Source organism: Pan troglodytes, chromosome 7 (genome assembly GCF_028858775.2).
Source record: "Pan troglodytes isolate AG18354 chromosome 7, NHGRI_mPanTro3-v2.0_pri, whole genome shotgun sequence".
NCBI lineage: Eukaryota > Metazoa > Chordata > Mammalia > Primates > Hominidae > Pan > Pan troglodytes.
The window spans coordinates 78,734,632-78,753,986 of NC_072405.2; the positions used below are offsets into that span (position 1 = coordinate 78,734,632).

At 42.0% G+C, this 19,355-nt stretch overlaps 2 protein-coding genes across 39 annotated transcripts in view; both read right to left on the minus strand.

The window, feature by feature from the left end:
- Window positions 1-201: 201 nt before the first annotated feature.
- LOC129135731 (histone H2A.Z-like) lies at window positions 202-6,270 on the minus strand. The gene has a single exon (XM_054656808.2). The coding sequence runs from the start codon at window positions 4,978-4,980 to the stop codon at window positions 4,594-4,596; it is 387 nt and encodes a 128-aa protein (XP_054512783.1). The 5' UTR covers window positions 4,981-6,270; the 3' UTR covers window positions 202-4,593.
- A 4,318-nt stretch (window positions 6,271-10,588) lies between these two features.
- NCOA2 (nuclear receptor coactivator 2) overlaps window positions 10,589-19,355 on the minus strand; it is a 297,091-nt gene continuing 288,324 nt past the window's right edge. For all 38 annotated transcript variants that reach the window (XM_054656809.2, XM_063817157.1, XM_063817184.1 and 35 more), the window contains one exon: window positions 10,589-14,444. In XM_054656809.2, coding sequence (XP_054512784.1) covers window positions 14,433-14,444 — 12 coding nt within the window. In that variant the 3' untranslated portion in view covers window positions 10,589-14,432. The remainder of the gene's footprint in view (window positions 14,445-19,355) is intronic.

The window sequence follows — 19,355 nt, forward strand, 5'->3', positions numbered from 1 at the left end:
TTATTCTAGTACATTTTGGTTTTACTGGGTGTCCAGACAAGTACCAGAACTCATATTTCTCCTCTGAATTGACTTCATTGACTGAAATGTTAAGAATTTTAGTCATATTTCATTGTCCAGTCACATGTCTTCTCTTCTGACTTGTGAAGTTTTTTTTTTTTTTTTTTTTTGGTAGAGACAGGGTCTTGCTATGTTGCCCAGGTTGGTCTTGAACTCCTGGCCTCAAGCAATCCTCCTGCTTCAGCCTCCCAAAGTGCTGGGATTAGAGGCATGAGCCACAGTGCCCAGCCTTGGTTTGTGTAGTTTTTGACTGGAGGATTGCACCAGCTGGGCATGGTAGTACACAACTGTAATCTCAGCTTCTTGGGAGGCTGAGGTGGGAGGATTGCTTAAGGCCAGGAGTTCAAGACCAGCCTGGGCAACATAGCAAGACTCCATCTCTAAAAAATAAAAATTAAAAGAAGATTGCAGTCATTCTTATGCTGTTCACCTGTATGTAATGCGTCATCTTTCTCTGGCTGCTTTCATGGTTTCCCTTTTCATCACTGGCATTCATCCATTTGATTGTGGTGTGTCTTGGTGCGTGTATGTTGATGTGTCTATAAGTAAATGAGTGTGGGTGGTGCATGCATTTTATCCTACTTGAGGCTTGTGAGCTTCTTGGATCTGTGGATGTATATCATTCATCAGATTTGGAAAATTTTGTCTTTATTTCATTAAATATTGCTGTTATGCCATAGTTCACCTCTTTCTTCACAGATCTACTTCTTCACATACATTCGGGTCTGCTCCTCTGTGATTTCTGTGGACTTCTCTTTCTTGGGGAAAACTGAGAAGAGAGCATTCAGTGGGATGAACTGTAGTCGCCATCAATGCCATTGGTCTTGAGACCACAACTGGCACTTGCCTTCTTTCTCCTCCTCCATTCATTCTAAATTCCCCTCATCCTCAGCAATCACCTCAGGAGGCCTTGGCTTCCCTGGGGGTGTGACCCAAATCTTCATTCCTGAGGGCTCTGAGTCTTTCAGTCCAGATTTGCTGCATGTGTCCATTCACAGTTACAATGGATCCAGGCAATTCTGGGATGCACTGGACAGCCCTACTTCCTCCTGCCAATCAGGGTTAATTGCCCTGCCACTGTAGTGACTCTTCTCACCTGCTGGTTCTGGGCATGTGAAGTCCTAAGTGTGCCAGTGGCGGCCGTAACTTGTAGTTCAATGGACCCTTACCACGTCCACTGGCAAGTGTGCTCCCTTCGAGATCAGGACCTCCAACGCTGCAGCACCCAGAGTTTCGGGGATGACAAGGATAAAATTCCCCAGTGGGCTATTGGGAATCATGTTGAAAGGGGCCATTCCTGCTTCCATCCCTTGAGTCCCGGATCCACATATTCTCTGATTAAGGACACAGTGCCATTTAGAGGTTTCTGATTTAGTGCATAAGTTGAATCCTGAAGGAGTGTGCCTCCGAGCTAGCACTTCCCGTTGTTTTTCAGGAAGCTGCTCCCAAGCTCTGTGAGGCCAGCTGCTTCAACCTGGAGCAGTCTGTCATATGACCATGGACCCTATGGCCAGGGGCCCCCTCCTGCCCCACCTTCACTAGGAAGTTGGGCCTCTTGTCAGATATTCTGCTCCTTGTAATTCTGTGTTTGTGAATCAGGAATCCCCCAAGCCTGGCAGAGGATCTGTGGTCAGGGAAGGTCAATCCATGCCCGGGTATCTAAAGCGGTGAGGATGAACTGCTGACCCTCCAAGATTGAAGGGGCACGATGTGTTTGGCTTTCACAGATCTGGTCTGGAGATATAGCGCCATACTGGGGCTCAGTATTGGTCCCTGTTGCTCACAAGTTGGACATTCGGAGGCAGCAATGGCTAGCTCTGCCTTGGTAAGTGAAAATCCACATTGTTGGGCCCAAGCAGAGCCCCGTCTCTGCCACCGTGGGCATGCCATTCATGTCTCCAGCCGTTCTGGGGTGACTGAAGGTGGCTCGTGTCCACTGGCAAGTCATTTTGTCTACTTGGTTGTTCAGTGCGTCTCTTGTGGTAGATGTTTCCAGTGGGCATTAACATGCAAATCAGAAGTCCTTGAACTGTCTACCCATTTCCATATGCACATCCACACGCCTCTTTCTCAGGATTCCTTGTCTCCAATCTTCCAATCTGTTTCCTTCCAAGTCCCTGACCAGATGCTCAGACCATTGGTCATTGGCCAGGAATTTGTACATATTTTCCCTTCAGGCCACTTTTCCTCACACGTATCTACTCCTTGCAGCTTCCCCCATTGAGAACATTGTTCCCTCTTTCCAGGCCACCCGTCAGTGTGGCTAATATCCGCTTTTAGCTCTACCCATGAAGTGAGCAGATCCATCTGTAAACCAAGCTTGGGCTTTTTCCTTCTTATTTAGCCAGTCATATGGACTCTCCCTAGTAGGCTGTACACATAACCAGGGGAGGGCATGGGTGCATCTGTTGTGGGTGACATGGGCCTCTGGGCTTCTTGCTCATGCAGCTTACTCATGCCCTGTGGCCCCTCCAGGACCCAATCCTGATGGATCACTTCCATTTTATGATTGCTGCTGGACACATGTGACTTTATGACTTGTTGGGTCCGACAGAACCCCGTTCCCAGCAGTCACTTATGGACGTGTGGTCACATGGTGTTTGGTGGCCAAGGGTTCTATCTCCACCAGGCTCCAGTAACAGTTGCTTCTCAAACAGCATAAGCTGCTCTGCTGTGGATATCATGGTCTTGCTCCAGAATCCCAGGAGGCTGCGATCTGATTCTTCCACCAGAGCTCGCCATTACCCATCCCCTCACGCTGCCTCCTTTCCAACTGCTGACTACCCCTACCCCACCAACACCATAGGGTCTGAAGATCAGATGGTCCAAGTTGCAGTGTGGTTTGCACTGTGGCCTGGACCTGTCACATAACCCTTTCCTGCTCCAGGCCTCACTCAAAGCTGGAAGCCTTCTGTGTCACCTGGTTTACAGGCTGGAGAAGTATTCTTGCATGTGGAAGGCACTGAATAGTAGTCCTCAGAGTGTAGGGTGTTACCTGCAAAACTCAAATAGCTCTACCAGGAGCTGTGCCTCCTTGTTTGTGGTAGGAGATTCCAGATGCAGCAATTTGCCTTTCACTTTGAAATGGTTATCTTGGCATGCCCTCCATCACTGGACCTCTCAAAATGTCACTGAAGCAGCCAGTCCCTGAGTCATCATAGCATTTACTTCCCACGAGCTTACCAAGACTTCTGGTATACGAGCCTCTCATCTGTCCTGTGCAATCAGCACAACGTCACTGATAGAATGGGTCAGCGTCATGTTCTGCTTGATGTCTGCGTGGTCCAGGTTCTCTTTGGACTATATCATGACGGAAGTTGGGAAACTTAATATAGTCCTGAAATAAACTATAAATGAATATTCCTGTTTCTCTTGTTTGAAAGCAAATATTTCTGGTTCTCTTTTCTAATTACAATGGAAAGGAATGCACTTGCCAAATCACTGGCTGCATCACCACGTACCTGATGCCTAGTCTGCCACGGTGACAATATCACATCCAGCCTTGCAGTGCAATCAGAAATGAAGTTGGTTACATCTGTGGTAGCCTACAGTCATTCTCCGGGGTGCAAAAGCAGGGATCACCCTGCAAATGCTAAGGGCCAGCACTCTGTATCCTATATGAAGGTCTTTAATGGTGCTCATCTGCACCGCCCCACTCCACTCCAAGGCAGTACAGGCCAGCAACCCAACATGAGGATTATTCCAACTGCCAAGCATAAAATTCCTGTTGTATAATCAGGGACTCGGGAAAAGCCAACTGGGACCATGGAACCACTGGGCCCACTGTGAATGGGACTTCAGCCAGTACTCCATTGATCACTTGGCCCCCACTCTAGCAGGGGCTCGGGATAACGCTCATGTTTTCAGGTATCAATGTCAACTCAGACCCTGTGCCAAGAATCCTTTAAATGTCTCCCAGTGTATAGTCACCTGAGTAAATGACCATAGCTCCCTTTAGGGAAATACTGGGGGAATCCTTGCAGTATATATTTGCCATGAGATTGCAGGGTTCTTACCCCTAGGGTCTTGGCCACCTCCTATCAGTGAATTTTGGATTTGAAAATTGGCTCAGTTCTGGAAACTGAACAAGAATCATGACTTTTAATTGAGGCAACTGCTCCTTCATTCTTTGCTTTTTTTTTTTTTTTTTTTTTTTAGGTTTGTAATATGACCTTTATTGAGCTTATCCACCAGAGTGGAAATAATGTCTGTACAAAACCAAATGTTTGTTACTCTAACTTCTGCATCACAATTAAAATCCAAACAATTTTTAAAAAACAGTCCACTCAATCAAAACCCACTACTTCAGAATCAATAGCTTCTTTGAAGCCACAGTAATACTTAAATATGGTTAAGACTGGAATGCAGAAATTTGGTTGGTTGGAAAGCTAATTAAACTTCCAGATTGCTCACATAGAATTTCAAAAAGGCAAAATTGTGTTTTTTACAGAGATGCAGTCCACTGGAATCCGCAACACTGGACAGCTGGCAGAGTATTTAGAGTCCTGAGATATCAAGGAATCCAGGCAGCCTTTAGACAGTCTTCTGTTGTCCTTTCTTCCCAGTCAGAGATTTGTGGATGTGTGGAATGACACCACCACCAGCAATCGTAGCCTTGATGAGAGAATCCAATTCTTCATCTCCACGGATAGCAAGTTGCAAGTGACCAGTGGTACTACGCTTTACCTTTAAGTCTTTGGATGCATTTCCTGCCAGTTCAAGTACCTCTGCGGTGAGGTACTTCAGGATGGCTGCGCTGTACACAGCGGCAGTCGCGCCCACACGTCCATGATTGGTCGTCCTAGATTTCAGGTGTAGATGAATACGCCCAACTGGGAACTGCAAGCCGGCTCTCTGGCAGCGGGAAACCGCCTTTGTCTTGGCCTTTCCGGAGTCCTTCCCAGCCTTACCGCCAGTCATTTCGAATTCTGCTGAAGCTCAAGCAAGGCGGAGAAAGGGCTAATCAGACCCATGGCGAGACTCCTTTGTCCCACCGCGATTCAAACTGCCCATTCTTATCTTTTTTGATTGTAGCTGTTAAGCCGATAGCTCCCGGTAGGGAAGGATGGGCCTTCTCTACAAGCCGAGAAGGCTCAGGGAGCTTCAGTCAATAGCTTCAGAAGTATCCATCCAGATATTTCCACCCATGTTGAAGGGCCCCAGGCTTTTCCTACAAGGGTTCTATCTTTTGCGTAACAGACCTTCCTTAGTTCAGCATCTAAACCTCTTAACAATTAGCTCCTTAACCTGCCAATCGCCTGAAAGTAGGGAGGAATCGAGGGGAGGCTAGAAGAGCGGAAAGACCGTGAAGGAAGGTTAGGTGAAAGGATCTAAAAGTGCAGTCCCAAATCCAAGTTTGGCAAGGCCGACAGAGTGCTTGAGTCAAGGTTGCTCCTTACAGCAGTCCTGTCTCCTGTTGGGTCCGCCTTGGTATCCCTGCCACATTTTATTTATTTATTTATTTATTTATTTAGAGACAGAGTCTCACTCCGACACCCAGGCTGGAGTGCAGTGGCGTCATCTCGGCTCACTGCAACTTCCGCCTCCCCGGTTTAAGCGATTCTCCTGCCTCAGCCTCCGGAGCAGCTGGGACTACGGGCGCGCGCCACTATGCCCTGTGTAGAGACGGAGTTTCACCATGTTGGCCAGGCTGGTCTCAAATTCCTGACCTCAGGTGATCCGCCCGCCTCGGCCTCCAGAAGTGTTGGGATTACAGGCGTGAGCCACCGCGCCCAGATGATTTGGCTTCTTAATCACGCATCCAGAGGTGCTGGCTGGCTCCTGAGCCGGGAGACATCTGTGGGAAACTTCGCTTGCTTCTTGACGTTACTCACTGCTTGCCATTCAGCTTTCCAGGGGCTACAAAATGAGTCACCAACCTTTTATCAGCTTTCAACTTACATTTTGTTGCTGTTGTTTCATCTCCTATTATCCTTGTCCTTGTGGGTTTATGCCTTTATAAAAAGGCATTTGGGCCAGGCGCGGTGGCTCATGCTTATAATCCCAGCACTTTGTGAGGCCGAGGCGGGTGGATCACTTGAGGCTGGGAGTTTAAGACCAGCCTGGGCAACATAGTGAAACCTTTCCGTCTCTACAAAATGTAAAAAATTAGCTGGGCTAGGACTACGCCTGTAGTCCTAGCTACTCAGGAGACTGAGGTGGAAGGATCATTTGAGCCCAGGAGTTCGTGGATGTAGTGAGCTATGGTTATGCCACTGCACTCCAGCCTGGGTGACAGAGATCCTGTGTGTGGAAAAAAAAAAAAAGGCATTTGGCTGGGTGCAGTGGCTCATGTCTATAATCCCAGCACTTTGGGAGGCCGAGGTGGGCAGATCACTTGAGGTCAAGAGTTCGAGACCAGCCTGGCCAACACGGTAAAACCCCATCTCTACTACAGATACAAAAATTAGCTGGCTGTTGTGGTGCACACTTGTAGTCCTAGCTACTTGGGAGGCTGAGGCAGGAAAATCGCATGAACCTGAGAGACAGAGGTTGCAGTGAGCCGAGATCACACCACTGCACTCCAGCCTGGGCCACAGAGTGAGACTCTGTCTCAAAAAAAAAAAAAAAGGCATTTGTGTTAGTGGGATATGGGAGGGAGATGAGGTAGTCATGGGTTCAATCCTCCATTCTAACTGACCTCTTTAATAGGCTATTAACTGATTTCCCTGGACTTTTTTAAAAAAAAATTTGGCCCCGTGTGGTATTTCATTTTTAAAATTTATTTTAACTTTTTGTTGTTGTTGTTGAGACTGAGTTTTGCTCCTGTTGCCCAGGCTAGAATGCAGTGGCATAATCTCAGCTCACTGCAACCTCTGCGTCCTGGGTTCAAGCGATTCTCCTGCCTCAGCCTCCCGAGTAGCTGGGATTACAGGCACGTGCCACCACACCCGGCTGATTTTTTGTATTTTTTTTTTTTTTTTTTTGTAGAGACAGGGTTTCACCATGTTGGCCAGGCTGGTCTCGAACTCCTGACCTCAGGCGATCCGCTTGCTTCGGCCCCCCAAAGTGCTGGGATTACAGGTGTGAGACGCCGCGCCAAGCCATAATTAACTTATTTTTTAAATTGAGACATTTCTCCACATAGTTGCTGGCCTTTTGAAAACAAAAGTTAGGTCCTATTACTCCCTTTTAAAAACTCTCCAGGCCAGGTGTGGTGGCTCATGCCTGTAGTCCCAGCACTTTGGGAAGCCAAGGGCCGGGGGGGGGGGGGGTGGATTATCTGAGGTCAGGAGTTCGAGACCAGCCTGACCAACATGGAGAAACCCCATCTCTACCAAAAATACAAAATTAGCGGGGCGTGGTGGCACATGCTTCTAATCCCAGCTACTCAGGTGTCTGAGGCAGGAAAATTGCTTGAACCTGGGAGGTGGAGGTTGCAATGAGCCCAGATTGCGCCATTGCACTCCAGCCTGGGCAACAAGAGCGAAACTCCGTCTCAAAACAAAAAAAACAAAAACGAAAACAAACAGAAACTCTCCACTGGCTTCCATACTTAGAATAAGAACCAAGTTCCTTGCTTTGGTCCTTGAGACCTTGGATGATCTGGCCCCAGGCTGCGTTTTGGCCCTCGCCTCCTGATGTTGCCCCTCAAGTGTCTTTCTAACCACACACTGGCCTCACCGTCCTTCAGACATCACAAGTTGGTTTTGTCTCCTGACCTTTGTACCTGCTGTTTGTTCTACCTGGAACACACCTCCCAGTTTCTTCCGTATCAGGCTCCCTCACTTTCTGATCTCTGACCAAATGATGAAAGGGTCAATGCATCAGAAGGGCATGTAACTGTTATATTGGTACTGTCTATGTGCCAAATAGTGTTTCAAAATACAAAAGCAGAGATAATATACTTAAAGGGAGAAAGAGACCTCAGTAACTGATAACAAACCAGATTAAAAATTAGTAAGGAACCACTTATATTCTGTCTACAAGGTTGGAAGTTAAAGGATGAATAAAGATACAACCTGCAAAATGAATCCAGCTTTAGCATGTCTATGTGCATTTCGGACAAAGAAAACAAGGCAAGGAAGCTTACCAGAGATAGTGTGGGGCATTATATAATAGTAAAAGAGCCAGTTTGTCTTGAGAAACGTATATGCTCCTAATAACATAGCTTCTGAGTGAAGTAGCAAAAATCAACAGAAGTGAGAAAAATTCCAAACCATAATCGGAGACTTTGTTAGCATTAGTAGACAAAATGTGTAGGATGCTGCTAAAAGCTGTAAAGAGGACGTATAGCCTTGAAATTTATACAGTAGGAAAAAAAAAAGGTGAAAAATTTATACATTCTCAAGAAGTTAGAAAAAAACCTACCAAAATAAACCCAAAGTAAACACAAGCTAGGAAAAAAAATTGGTTCAAATATGCAGTAGGTGGAATAGACAGGTTTAAAAAGTAAGAGGAGACATTCTGAAGAATTAAACTGGAGGCCAGACAACTCTAGCCATATGGCTTCAGTCATGAGTTCTACCCAAAATACAAAGAAATACCTATCTTACCAAACTTACACATTTATTCCAGGTGCCAAAGAATGTTCATTTCCACCATAGTCCATGGAAGTTATTTGTGGCTATTACTAACCTCTTTTTTGCCAAATCAATAAATGAAAAATAGCATCTCCTTACTATTTTTGTTTGCAACTTATTATGATGTTCAACACCTAATATTAGCTATTTTTCACTTTCAGTATTTCATCTTTTTTGCTCATTTTCCTTTTTTCATTTTTAACTTTGTATTTTAATATTACTGTTATACATTATATTTGGTGAGTCTACAGTATATCTGATTTATGTATATGTAGAATATTAGAATATTTTTGGTAGAATATATATTACATATTAGGTTTATATGTATACACATATATAATATATAAACAAATCTAATATATAAATCTTATATATAATAAATCTAATATATACTTATACACACACAAATATATGTATATTTACTTATCCATTTCTTAATAACTTGTTTTTCAAAAGATGTTTCCACTTTTCTGATAATGCAAACATAACCTTCTAGCAATTTTACATTTATGTTTAACCCTTGATCCATTTGGCATTTGTTAATATCGTGGGGTAGGGAGTTAAGCTTGGTATTTCACTCAAATGTGACCAACTGTCTCAACACCATTTTTTTTCAGAACAATGATTCTGTGAATTAGAAATGAAATCTGTCATATATTGATTTTATATTTACACAGCAATCTGTCTCTGGGCTCTTTTTCAAAGAGTATTTATTCCTATCTGTGTTAAGTAAAGGAATAAATAAAGAGTATTTATTCCTACCTGTGTTATTTTATACCACAAATCAATAGATTATAAAATGTTTTGTTAGAAGTCCCACATCTTCCAAATTTCTCATTATCATCACACATTTTTTCTTCCAAATGCATCTTACTTCTTTTTCTTGATAGGGATTGTCATGAATTTCGGGAAAGAATGAATGGTCTTATATTTGGGTCTTTCTGGGTTGATAGCATGTCTCCATTTTTTAAAATCTACATCTTTTGATTAACCTTTAGTTTTCTTCACAAAGCTCTGTGACACTTCCTGTTAGATGTAATTCCACTTAATAAGCATTGTATTATTTTGTTATTGTGAATGGGCATCTTTTAAAGATACAATTTAAAAATTAGTGTGGATAGATTATATTGATTTTTGTATAGTCTAGCCATCTTACAGAGCTTTTCTATTCATTCCAAAAGCAGGGCAAAACCAAAAACCCAAAAACCTTTCGGGTTTTCCCATAATCAAGTTGTCAAAAATGTTTTCTGTCTATTCTCGTATTAGTACTTTATTTCTTAGTCTTGGTAGTGGGGCTCCTTGTTTTGTTGACTTTAATTAATACTTTTAGTTCACCATTAAGATGTTTCATTGGGAATGCCATCAGATAACTTTAAATATATTTATGACATTTACTTTTCCTAGCTTTATTTTTTAAAAATGAATGAGAGCTAACGTTTGTCCTACACAAATTTATCAAATGGCACTCATTGTTAATCATGTTTATTTCTTCCTTTAATCTGTTAAAATAGTTAATAGCATTGATATAGTTTTCTAATCATTTTTTGGGGGATCTTTTAAAAATACAATTCCAGGTTGTATTTCCTAATATTTCACATAGTTTATGATCTAGGTTTCAGGTACTGTACTTGTACTGCTTATCAACTATTAAACCATTATGGATATTCTAATGCATGATACGACCTTCCTAAGCCAGTCAGAAGTCCACATTATTCTTATAAATGTGTCTGGAGATTTGGGAGTGGAAGGTGGAACAGTATGGTGATGAGTCATCTAGGACTGAATGGAACTAGATGTGGCTTATATTTGCCATTAAGTTATTAGATAATCCTTTATTTCAAATGTAAAAATTTATAAAATGGGTTATTGGAAGAATTAAATGTTAAGGTGCTGTCAACAGTGTCAACTACCATATAAATATAATAAATTATTAAATTACAAGGTCTTTTTAAATGCAATTATGAAAGAAGATACAATATAAACACATTAAAATCTCTAAAGCCATGTAAAACCCGAAGGCATTAAAATTTATTAAATGATGCAATAACAACAGAATTCTTTATTTACAATAGCATTATTTAACATCAAATAAGCAAATAGCATCAGCAAAGCAATATTAACTTGCATAAATGTATTTAAAATTTCTCTGAATATATCTACCTTTGCATAAACTGCTCACACTAGAAATACAAACATCAATGCAGGTGAACAAAGTGATGTTCAGAGTCAACTCCATTTTGAAAATAAATCACAACCTGAAACACTGTAAGCTTTCTCCTGAAGAACCATAGTTAATATATTGCTTAATTTTACCCTTGTATAATCTTTTCATATACACACATCTCAGATGCAACTTCATGAGGAACTGTACAAATAAAACTCACAAATGACAAAGGAAAAAAATGACAGTTAAATGTTTGAAGAAATGTATCATCATCACTATTCAAACAACATAAAGGTTAAGTGATGATGCACTTATTCAAAAATTGTACACAATTCACTATACAAATATAATACATCGGACAGCTATGTAGGAATATACAAGACTTAAAAACAGATCTAAGGCATTATGCTAGATTTTAGCATTTTGAGGTTCTTGCACATAGCTTTTACCTGTAGTAAGAAACTTAAAAGATTTTGTTTTAGTCTATAAAGAAACACCAGGGAGAAAATTCTAATTAAAATCGAAGCCACTACAGTAATTTTCTTTTGTGCAGAGAATGCTTTGCTCTTAGGCAGCATACTACCATACAAACACTAGAAAATTTTAAATTCACACCAACAATTAATGGCTTAAGTTGCATTTCAAAATTGATTGTGTATCTTTGGGTTCTGCAAGTGGATCTGTGCCACCCATTTCATGTGTTAAGCCCATATGAACTCCATTTTTGAACACAGATTAAAAATTGCATTATATAAACTGCAAAAACATTGCTTTCAATTATTACAGGCCATAAGAGATACACATAGGGGGAGGGGCATTTTAATCTTTGAGTCAAACGAATTCATTGTAGTAAAACAGCTCACTTCACTTTTTAAACTTACCACATTACATGAACACTTAAAATGAGTTTTACAACCAAGTTAATGTATGTATACTTTTCACATTATGTTTTTCACATTTAGTAATATAAGTGAAACACTGATTATTTGTTCTATTAAACAAAAACCAAGTACTCAGTCTAACAAATTTATTGTGTACAGCATGAGAAATACTGATAATGAAGGGAACTGATTTGGCTTTTGCTTCTATAGTGATCAATATGATCAGAGGATTCCTTCACTTACTTTTCTTCTCCTAACTAGATGTAAAACAAAATCCATTACCTGATTGAAACCGTAAGATAATTTATCGTCTCTTTTCCTTCAAAACAGCAATGATCACAAATTATTATAAATTACCAGTATCATGAAGTTGCGGATTTGTCTGAATTAGGATTGACATTAAAATACAGCGGGCAGATGGATAAAAAAGAAGAGATAGGTAGATAGTTTTGGACGGTGTTGTAGTGAAAAGGGACTTGAAACTCAAAACAAAACAAATCCAGTTTAAACTCCATTTCTCTTTTGTGCTGTGTGAAGTTAAAAGTCATTCTCATTCACATATTTCTGAACATTAAAACTGGTCACACTGAATTGTGTGTGTGCCTCAGCCCATGGGGAGGTCCTGGAGTTCTGGGCCAACATCTGCTTGTTTTTTCCATCACAGTTGGGCAACCCAATGGTTTGGTGGAGAAAAGTAGAGCCTTTTGAGGGGATATATGAACTGGTGGCCACTGAGAAGTGTTGTTCCTTGGCCACCTCCCTGTATTGAGACCCCTCTCAAGTGGAAAAAAGTAGCGAAATGCAAATTTCCAGAAAGGTTCTTTAGTATGGAGCAACATTTTCAGACTGTCTACTTACCATCTATCTTTGGGCTATATCTCTTTCTATATTTCCATAATGTGTACATATAGAGAGAGATATAAGTATAAATAGGGGTAGTTTGTACATTTTTCACCCTGCCACAAATAAACAAACAATCAAATTTCAAGGAAAAACTTCTCTGTTCCTAAAAAGCCTGGCTAATGAGATATTATAAAATGCTTTGCTTTTTAGACATCAAAAAGATATCATTCTGAAATTTAGGTAAGAAAGGTATTAGGGGTTAAGGAGAAATAGCTCAAAAAAGGTCATCAGTTTCTTGGTATTGCAGTTGTCTGAAACTGACACCTATTAATAAAAGATTTTTCCCCTACCAGAGTGGGCAAGAAAAACAACCATAAAAGTGGCCTGCTTAGTAACATGTAGTCTTTCTAAGGTTCATTAAGAAAGAATATAAACATATAAAAATCAAGAATTGGTTCCTACAGCGGCTGCATATCATATAGTTTAGATAAATGACTTATAAGCAGAATCACAAGGTTTAGAAAATAAAAAGTCTTAAGTCTACAAATTAGGTCTAATCAAGGCATTGATATCCTTTACAAAACACCTTTAGGAGACATTGCTATGAAGATATCTAATTTAATACTGAAGTACCTCATTTTTGAGTCAATTCCACAATATGTATACCTCACAAAAATTATACAATTAAAACACATAAGTTCTCAACTTAAATTATTGCTTGTTTACATATAAATTGGATTTTATGTACCTTACAAAACTTCGGCTTAGTCAGCACTGCTAAAAAACAAAATAAAAAACACATGGCAGAGGTTAAATCTGTCGTGATATCTGCTATCAATTTAAACACACTGGCGTTTTCTCCCATTTTGGAGGCCAGAGTTGCTGGGGAACAGAATAAACATGCTTCCAAAGCAGGTATCCTTAGCTCGATTGGTATCAAGCCTTAACTTTGCTCCTCTCCTTGCCAGTAAATGCATTTTTTTTTCTGAAATTCAATACTTAGCAATTGGTAAGTGGCTGGCAAAACATTTAAGGAAATAAAGGGCTTACCTGGTTTCTGTAGCTTATATTATTTTTTAAAAAAGGAATGAAAGTAGGGAGTATGGGGAATGAGAGAGGGGAAGGGAAGAGTCAGGCTGACAGGGAAGAAGAGATGCTGATTCAAGCTGTCTGATCAAACTAAAAGGGACTTAATTTAGAAATGAAAATTATTTCTTCTCAATTCATGATTCAGGTGAACCAGTTTGGTTTTAACAAAGAAAAAACAAGGAAAAAATATTTGCTAATGTTAACAGCCCTCTCACAGGCTCCTTTTCATCTGTTCAGTAACTGGAGACTCTTTCCAACATGGTCTTTAGAGCTTTCTAGAGATACGACTGTGACTTTGTTGGTCTTCACGCACTGGGTGTGTCTGTAAATACAGCGCTGTCCACGGTGTCTGTCCTGCTTCCATCCCAAATTCAGGCTTTAGCTTAAAACATCTTTAGTTTAATTTTTTAAAAAATTCTTTTCTTTCCCCCAGATAAAATCTTAATCTTTTGCACTAGACTGTTAGCCAGGGAAAACAAAGCAAGAAACCAGTGTCTGGAACCGAACAGGAACAGAACAAGAGCATGGTTCTCCTTAAATACATACATTTAAATACATTCAATCTGACATGGGTATGAAATTTGCCTGTCAACATTTACTTTTGCAGGAGAGATCTAAGTTGCACTAAGGTGAATGCAGTGAACAGACTGAGCGACTGTCTGGATGCGAGCTTCAGACTGTCAAGAGAAGAGGCAGCTCCTCCTGCCACAGCCGAGTGGACGCCACCCTGGGAACCAGGGCCAGGCCTGTCTGCTCTAGCAGAACCGGCTGGCAGGTCAGTTGGGTTGAAACAAACAGACACAGCTCTCCAGACTGGAAGTGTTTTGAGCAAGTGAGCCCGGTCAGCTGAAGAAGCAACTGGCTTCAGCAGTGTCAGCAATATTTCTGTAGGAAAACAGATAAAAAGTTGTGAAATATCTTTGAGGTTTTGAAGAAACCATCATAAAGCCCACCACAAAAACATCAAAATTCCTGACTGTTTTCAATAAAGCAAATCACAGAGGCCGCATCTGGATGAGTACATTCGATGTGGAGGTGAACAGGCAGAGGGCGCCATTCCTCCCTCCACACAACGCTTCCAGGAGCCAAGGAGGAGCCCAGCGAATCCTACATGCTATTTCTCGCAGGCCATCGTCTGCAAATGGATGATGAATCTCTCCTTAATGACCGCTCTCCAACCAACAACATCCTAGCTCAATTTCATTTCTCCCACCTTCAATAAAGATGACTGAACAATTCACTCAGCTGCTTTTTGGCAGCATCCGATCCAGAAGGGGCCACTGCTTCCTAATTCTTCCTCAAATTCATCCAGTACAAACCCTTCTTCTATAAAATGGCCCTCCTGATTTTCCCTAATCAGATACTCCCAAGGTTCTCTGGGTGTGTTCTCCCTGGCTTCAGCAAGCTAGATCATGATGGGTTTTGACTCCTGGGGTGTTCTTTTTTTTTTTTTTTTGAGACGCAGTCTTGCTCTGTTGCCCAGGCTGGAGTGCAGTGGCGCAATCTCAGCTCACTGCAACTTCCACCTTCAGGTTCAAGTGATTCTCCAGCTTTGGCCTCCCAAGAGCTGGGACTACAGGTGCCCACTTTGTGTCTAATTTTTGTATTTTTAGTAGAGATGGGGTTTCACCATGTTGGCCAGGTTGGTCTCAAACTCCTGACCTCAAGTGATCTGCCCGCCTTGGCCTCTCAAAATGCTGGGATTACAGGTGTGAGGCACTGCACCCGGCCTCTTGGGGTGTTCTTGCTGGGTTTTGGCTGCTATGTGCTGATGATGTGAATGACTGAATACCAAAGGTTATAGTGAGCAAATTATGTGGCGTTGTTTCTTTGGTTGGTGCAAATATATCTGTCAATGATTTTCTTTGGCTACCGACTATCTTCCTTCCGAAAGTTTTCATTCACTTAGCAAATATTAATTCAGCATCTATTACATGCTAGGTGCTGGGATATATCCACAACAAGACATTCTTGGTCACTGCTATCACAAAAATTGCCCGACTAGGCAAGGCTGACAACACTGGAGATTATAATTGTACCTTGCTACAAATCAAATTATTACAAATAACAACATGATCTGAGTTTGGTTAGTGGAAATACTGTCTGCTTTGGGAACAATTGCTTCTGGGATTTAGATATTTAGACACAGAATTCTAGCCCATCAGGGCCATTAGAAATTATCTAATTTAAGTAAGATTAGAGAGGAAGCCAGCTCCAAATAATCTATTTTACCTTAGCACTCCAAAAAGAGAGTTCTGGGGAAAGTATTGCCAGATCATGAGTTCTAGTGGCCAAAGGTGGAATTACATTAGCCCCTGGTCAGGTGCACAATTCTCCTAAGCTTAAAAAATGAGCTTAGAATACCTGTGATTTTACTTCTCAGAGAAGAACATTTAGCATACTTTATAATATAAAGCTGAATAGATATGTATTCCTAACTTGTGTCACTTTTATGATTTCATATAAAAACACTCCATGGTGCTGATTAATATATGAAAAACCCTCAATTTTCCAGTTAGTCTAGAAAAAGTCTACTGAGAAGTATTTATTTATTTATTTATTTATTTATTTATTTATTTATTTTTGAGACGGAGTTTCGCTCTTGTTGCCCAGGCTGGAGTTCAATGGTACGATCTCGGCTCACTGCAACCTCTGCCTCCCAGGTTAAAGCAATTCTCCTGCCTCAGCCTCCCAGAGAAGTATTTATACCTATTGCGTTTCTGAGGCTTAGAAACTTTGTAAGGCAGTATTCTCTGGCATGGACTAACATCAATGAGCAGCCACCGGCCAGAATCAGTTTGATGAAGGAGAATGCTGTGCTCTGCACACACCTCTGGAGTCATGCTGCCTGGGGTGTACCCTGGCTGTGTCACTTTAGGGGTGGGGTCCATTATGTACCTAATACTTCTAGGATGGTTGTAAGGATTAAACAAAATGATGCACATGAAGTGTTTAAATAGTTCTTGGAACATCATAAGTGCTCAGTAAATGTCATCACCACTATCACCATCATCATCAACTAAAAGCCGACCCTATTAGTAATCAATTTTCATAACACTAGTAAATACAAGTAATTACAAGAGAACCATGCTGCTGAGCAGTAAACTCAATTTTAATCTATTTAAATATATCTAAAATATAAAGAAATACTGTAAGTTCTTATAAAAGGAAGAATCTTCTGGTTAGGTCAAATAACTGCCCTTCTCTAAATATATATTTTTGGTAAGTCAACGGTTGTACATACTAGCTCTGCTTAAAGCAAGGTACCATTATAATTTCCAATTCAAGATAAATGGAACAGTCAATTAAAAATGGATGACAGGGCCAGGCGCAGTGGCTCACACCTGTAATCCCAGCACTTTGGGAGGCCGAGGCAGGCAGATCATGAGGTTAGGAGATCGAGACCATCCTGGCTAACACGGTGAAACCCCGTCTCTACTAAAAATACAAAAAAATTAGCCAGGCCTGGTGGCAGGTGCCTGTAGTCCCAGCTACTCGGGAGGCTGAGGCAGGAGAATGGCATGAACCTGGGAGGCAGAGCTTGCAGTGAGCCGAGATTGCGCCACTGCACTCCAGCCTGGGCGACAAAGCGAGACTCTGTCTTAAAAAAAAAAAAAAAAAGGATGACAGTAGTATCTTGTTCAACAAATAGAACCAAGTTACCAATAACAATTCTGGAAAAGAGCAGGGCACAGTGGCTCACGCCTGTAATCCCAGCACTTCGGGAGGCCGAGGCAGGCGGATCATTTGAGGTCAGGAGTTTGAGAGCAGCCTGGCCAACATGGTGAGACCCTGTCTCTACTAAAAATACAAAAATTAGCTGGGTGTGGTGGCATGGGCCTGTAATCCAGCTACTTGGGAAGTGGAGGCAGGAGATTCGCTTGAACCTGGGAGACAGAGGCTGCAGTGAGCTAAGATCGCGCCACTGCACTCTAGCCTGGTCGACACAGAGTCCGTCTCAAAAAAAAAAAAAAAAAAATTCTGGAAAAAGCTCCTTGATTCATAACAGCAGCAGAGCTTATTACGGAAACACGGGATGATGACTGAACCCCTGTCAATGTGCACATAAGTAGCACAGTGACAAATCCAAGTAACTTCCGGTTATTTCTGATGAATGAAAAGGGATATCCTATACAGATTATTCTCTAAAGCAAATGAGTCTCTATGACGGACTGTTCTCTGGCCTTAACAATCAGCATGAAGAAAGTGCAGGTGGATGAGGTAGATTCAAGAGGGGGACTAGAAAAAAACAGGGAAAGTTGACGAGGTTATCAGTGGCCTGAGCAAGATGGTAACAGAGAGGTGCTGTGTCGCCCAGGCTGGAGTGCAGTGGCTGTTCACAGGTGTAGTCATAGCTCATTGCAGCCTAGAACTCCTGGCCTCAAGCCACCTGAGTAGCTGTGACTACAGGCGTGCCACCCACTGTGCCTCACCTGAAAGACGCCTTTGCTGGGAAGAGAGAACATCCTATATTTACTGAAAATTGATGTCTTACATCCTAACACTACTCTTTCCATTTTGGGTTTAAAGGGCCCCCATGGGCCACCAGGATGCACGTGAAGGTGAACCCCTGGTCCTGCCAGCCTGCCGTGTGGCCCGCACCACAGGGCTGGTTGCAGGCCTACCCCTAAACCCCCAGCCGGGCACTTTCTACCTTGATTGGTCTGGGTCACCAGTTCTCTAAGTCTTCAGGCTAGCTGGTAGTCCTGCATAAATTATCTCATCCTCTGAGATTCAGTCTCATCTGAAATGGTGGGGAACCTTAAATATCTACGAAGGGCCTGGCACTATCCCTGGTAAATTCGAGGCCAAAAGGTTCATTCCCTTCCCTTGCTCTGGGAGGTTCCTCCCTCCTGAGATGAAGAATCCCAATGCCTGAGGCTGAGGATGCTTCCAAAAATGTAGCTGAATATTTACTGTCTGTCCACATTGTTTATGAATATATTTCTTGTCCCTTTCAAGATCTAAATTTCTCTATTTAGAGAGAGTGGCACCAAAGAAGAAAATTATCCGTTGTTGGCCTTCTCCAATGTTACCTGCATAAAACCCCTTAGAAAAATCTCACAAGCCCTCAGTGTTCCCTTTAGGGAAGTGGCAGGAGGGTGCAGGGGTTAATAATGCATATTTGGGGTCAGCCGGCCTGGATTTACTTCCCAGTGTTGTAAGACCTTGATCGAGTCATTAAACTCTCAAAACAGTAGCTCTACCAGACAGTTGTGGTGTGGTTTAAATGAGGGAATCTAAACAAAACTTTTAATAGAGAATAGGCTTGCAGTAAATGCTCAGTACATGTTGGTTGTTTCTGTAAATTTTTAAAAGGCAGAATGTGGGACCATCTCAGTGTTCTGCTTTTATAGCAGGTGAGTCTCTTCTTGGAGGTTACATGGCAGCTGAAGAAAGAGCACAAGGCAGGGCAGGTCAATTCCTGGGGTTCTTGGGAGACAGGGGTGGCAGACGGGGCCCATGCAATATTTGAGGGCCTTACCCTACGGAGTGGCTTTCTCGGGGCACCTGCTCTGCTGCAGCCCTGGCCTAGGCGGCTGGCATGCAGCCGCATGACGAAGGGTGAGGCAGGGAGGTCTAATCTCACTGTGGTGAATTCAGGGAGGGAGACGTAAGCCTGGCCTCCCAAATCCATTTTTCTCCCATAGAGATATGATGTGCTCAGAGGTTGAGCTCCCTGGCACTTTTGGGTTAAAATGGCCCCTCTGTGGGAGCCCAATTATCAGTAACATCACTGTTCTTCTGGGAAGTGCATTCCTGATTTCAACTTCTGCACATAAGCCACGACTGAGT

Coding starts and splice junctions, on each gene's coding strand:
- LOC129135731 (XM_054656808.2), bottom strand. CDS start 4,980: ATGACTGGCGGTAAGGCTGGGAAGGACTCCGGAAAGGCCAAGACAAAG.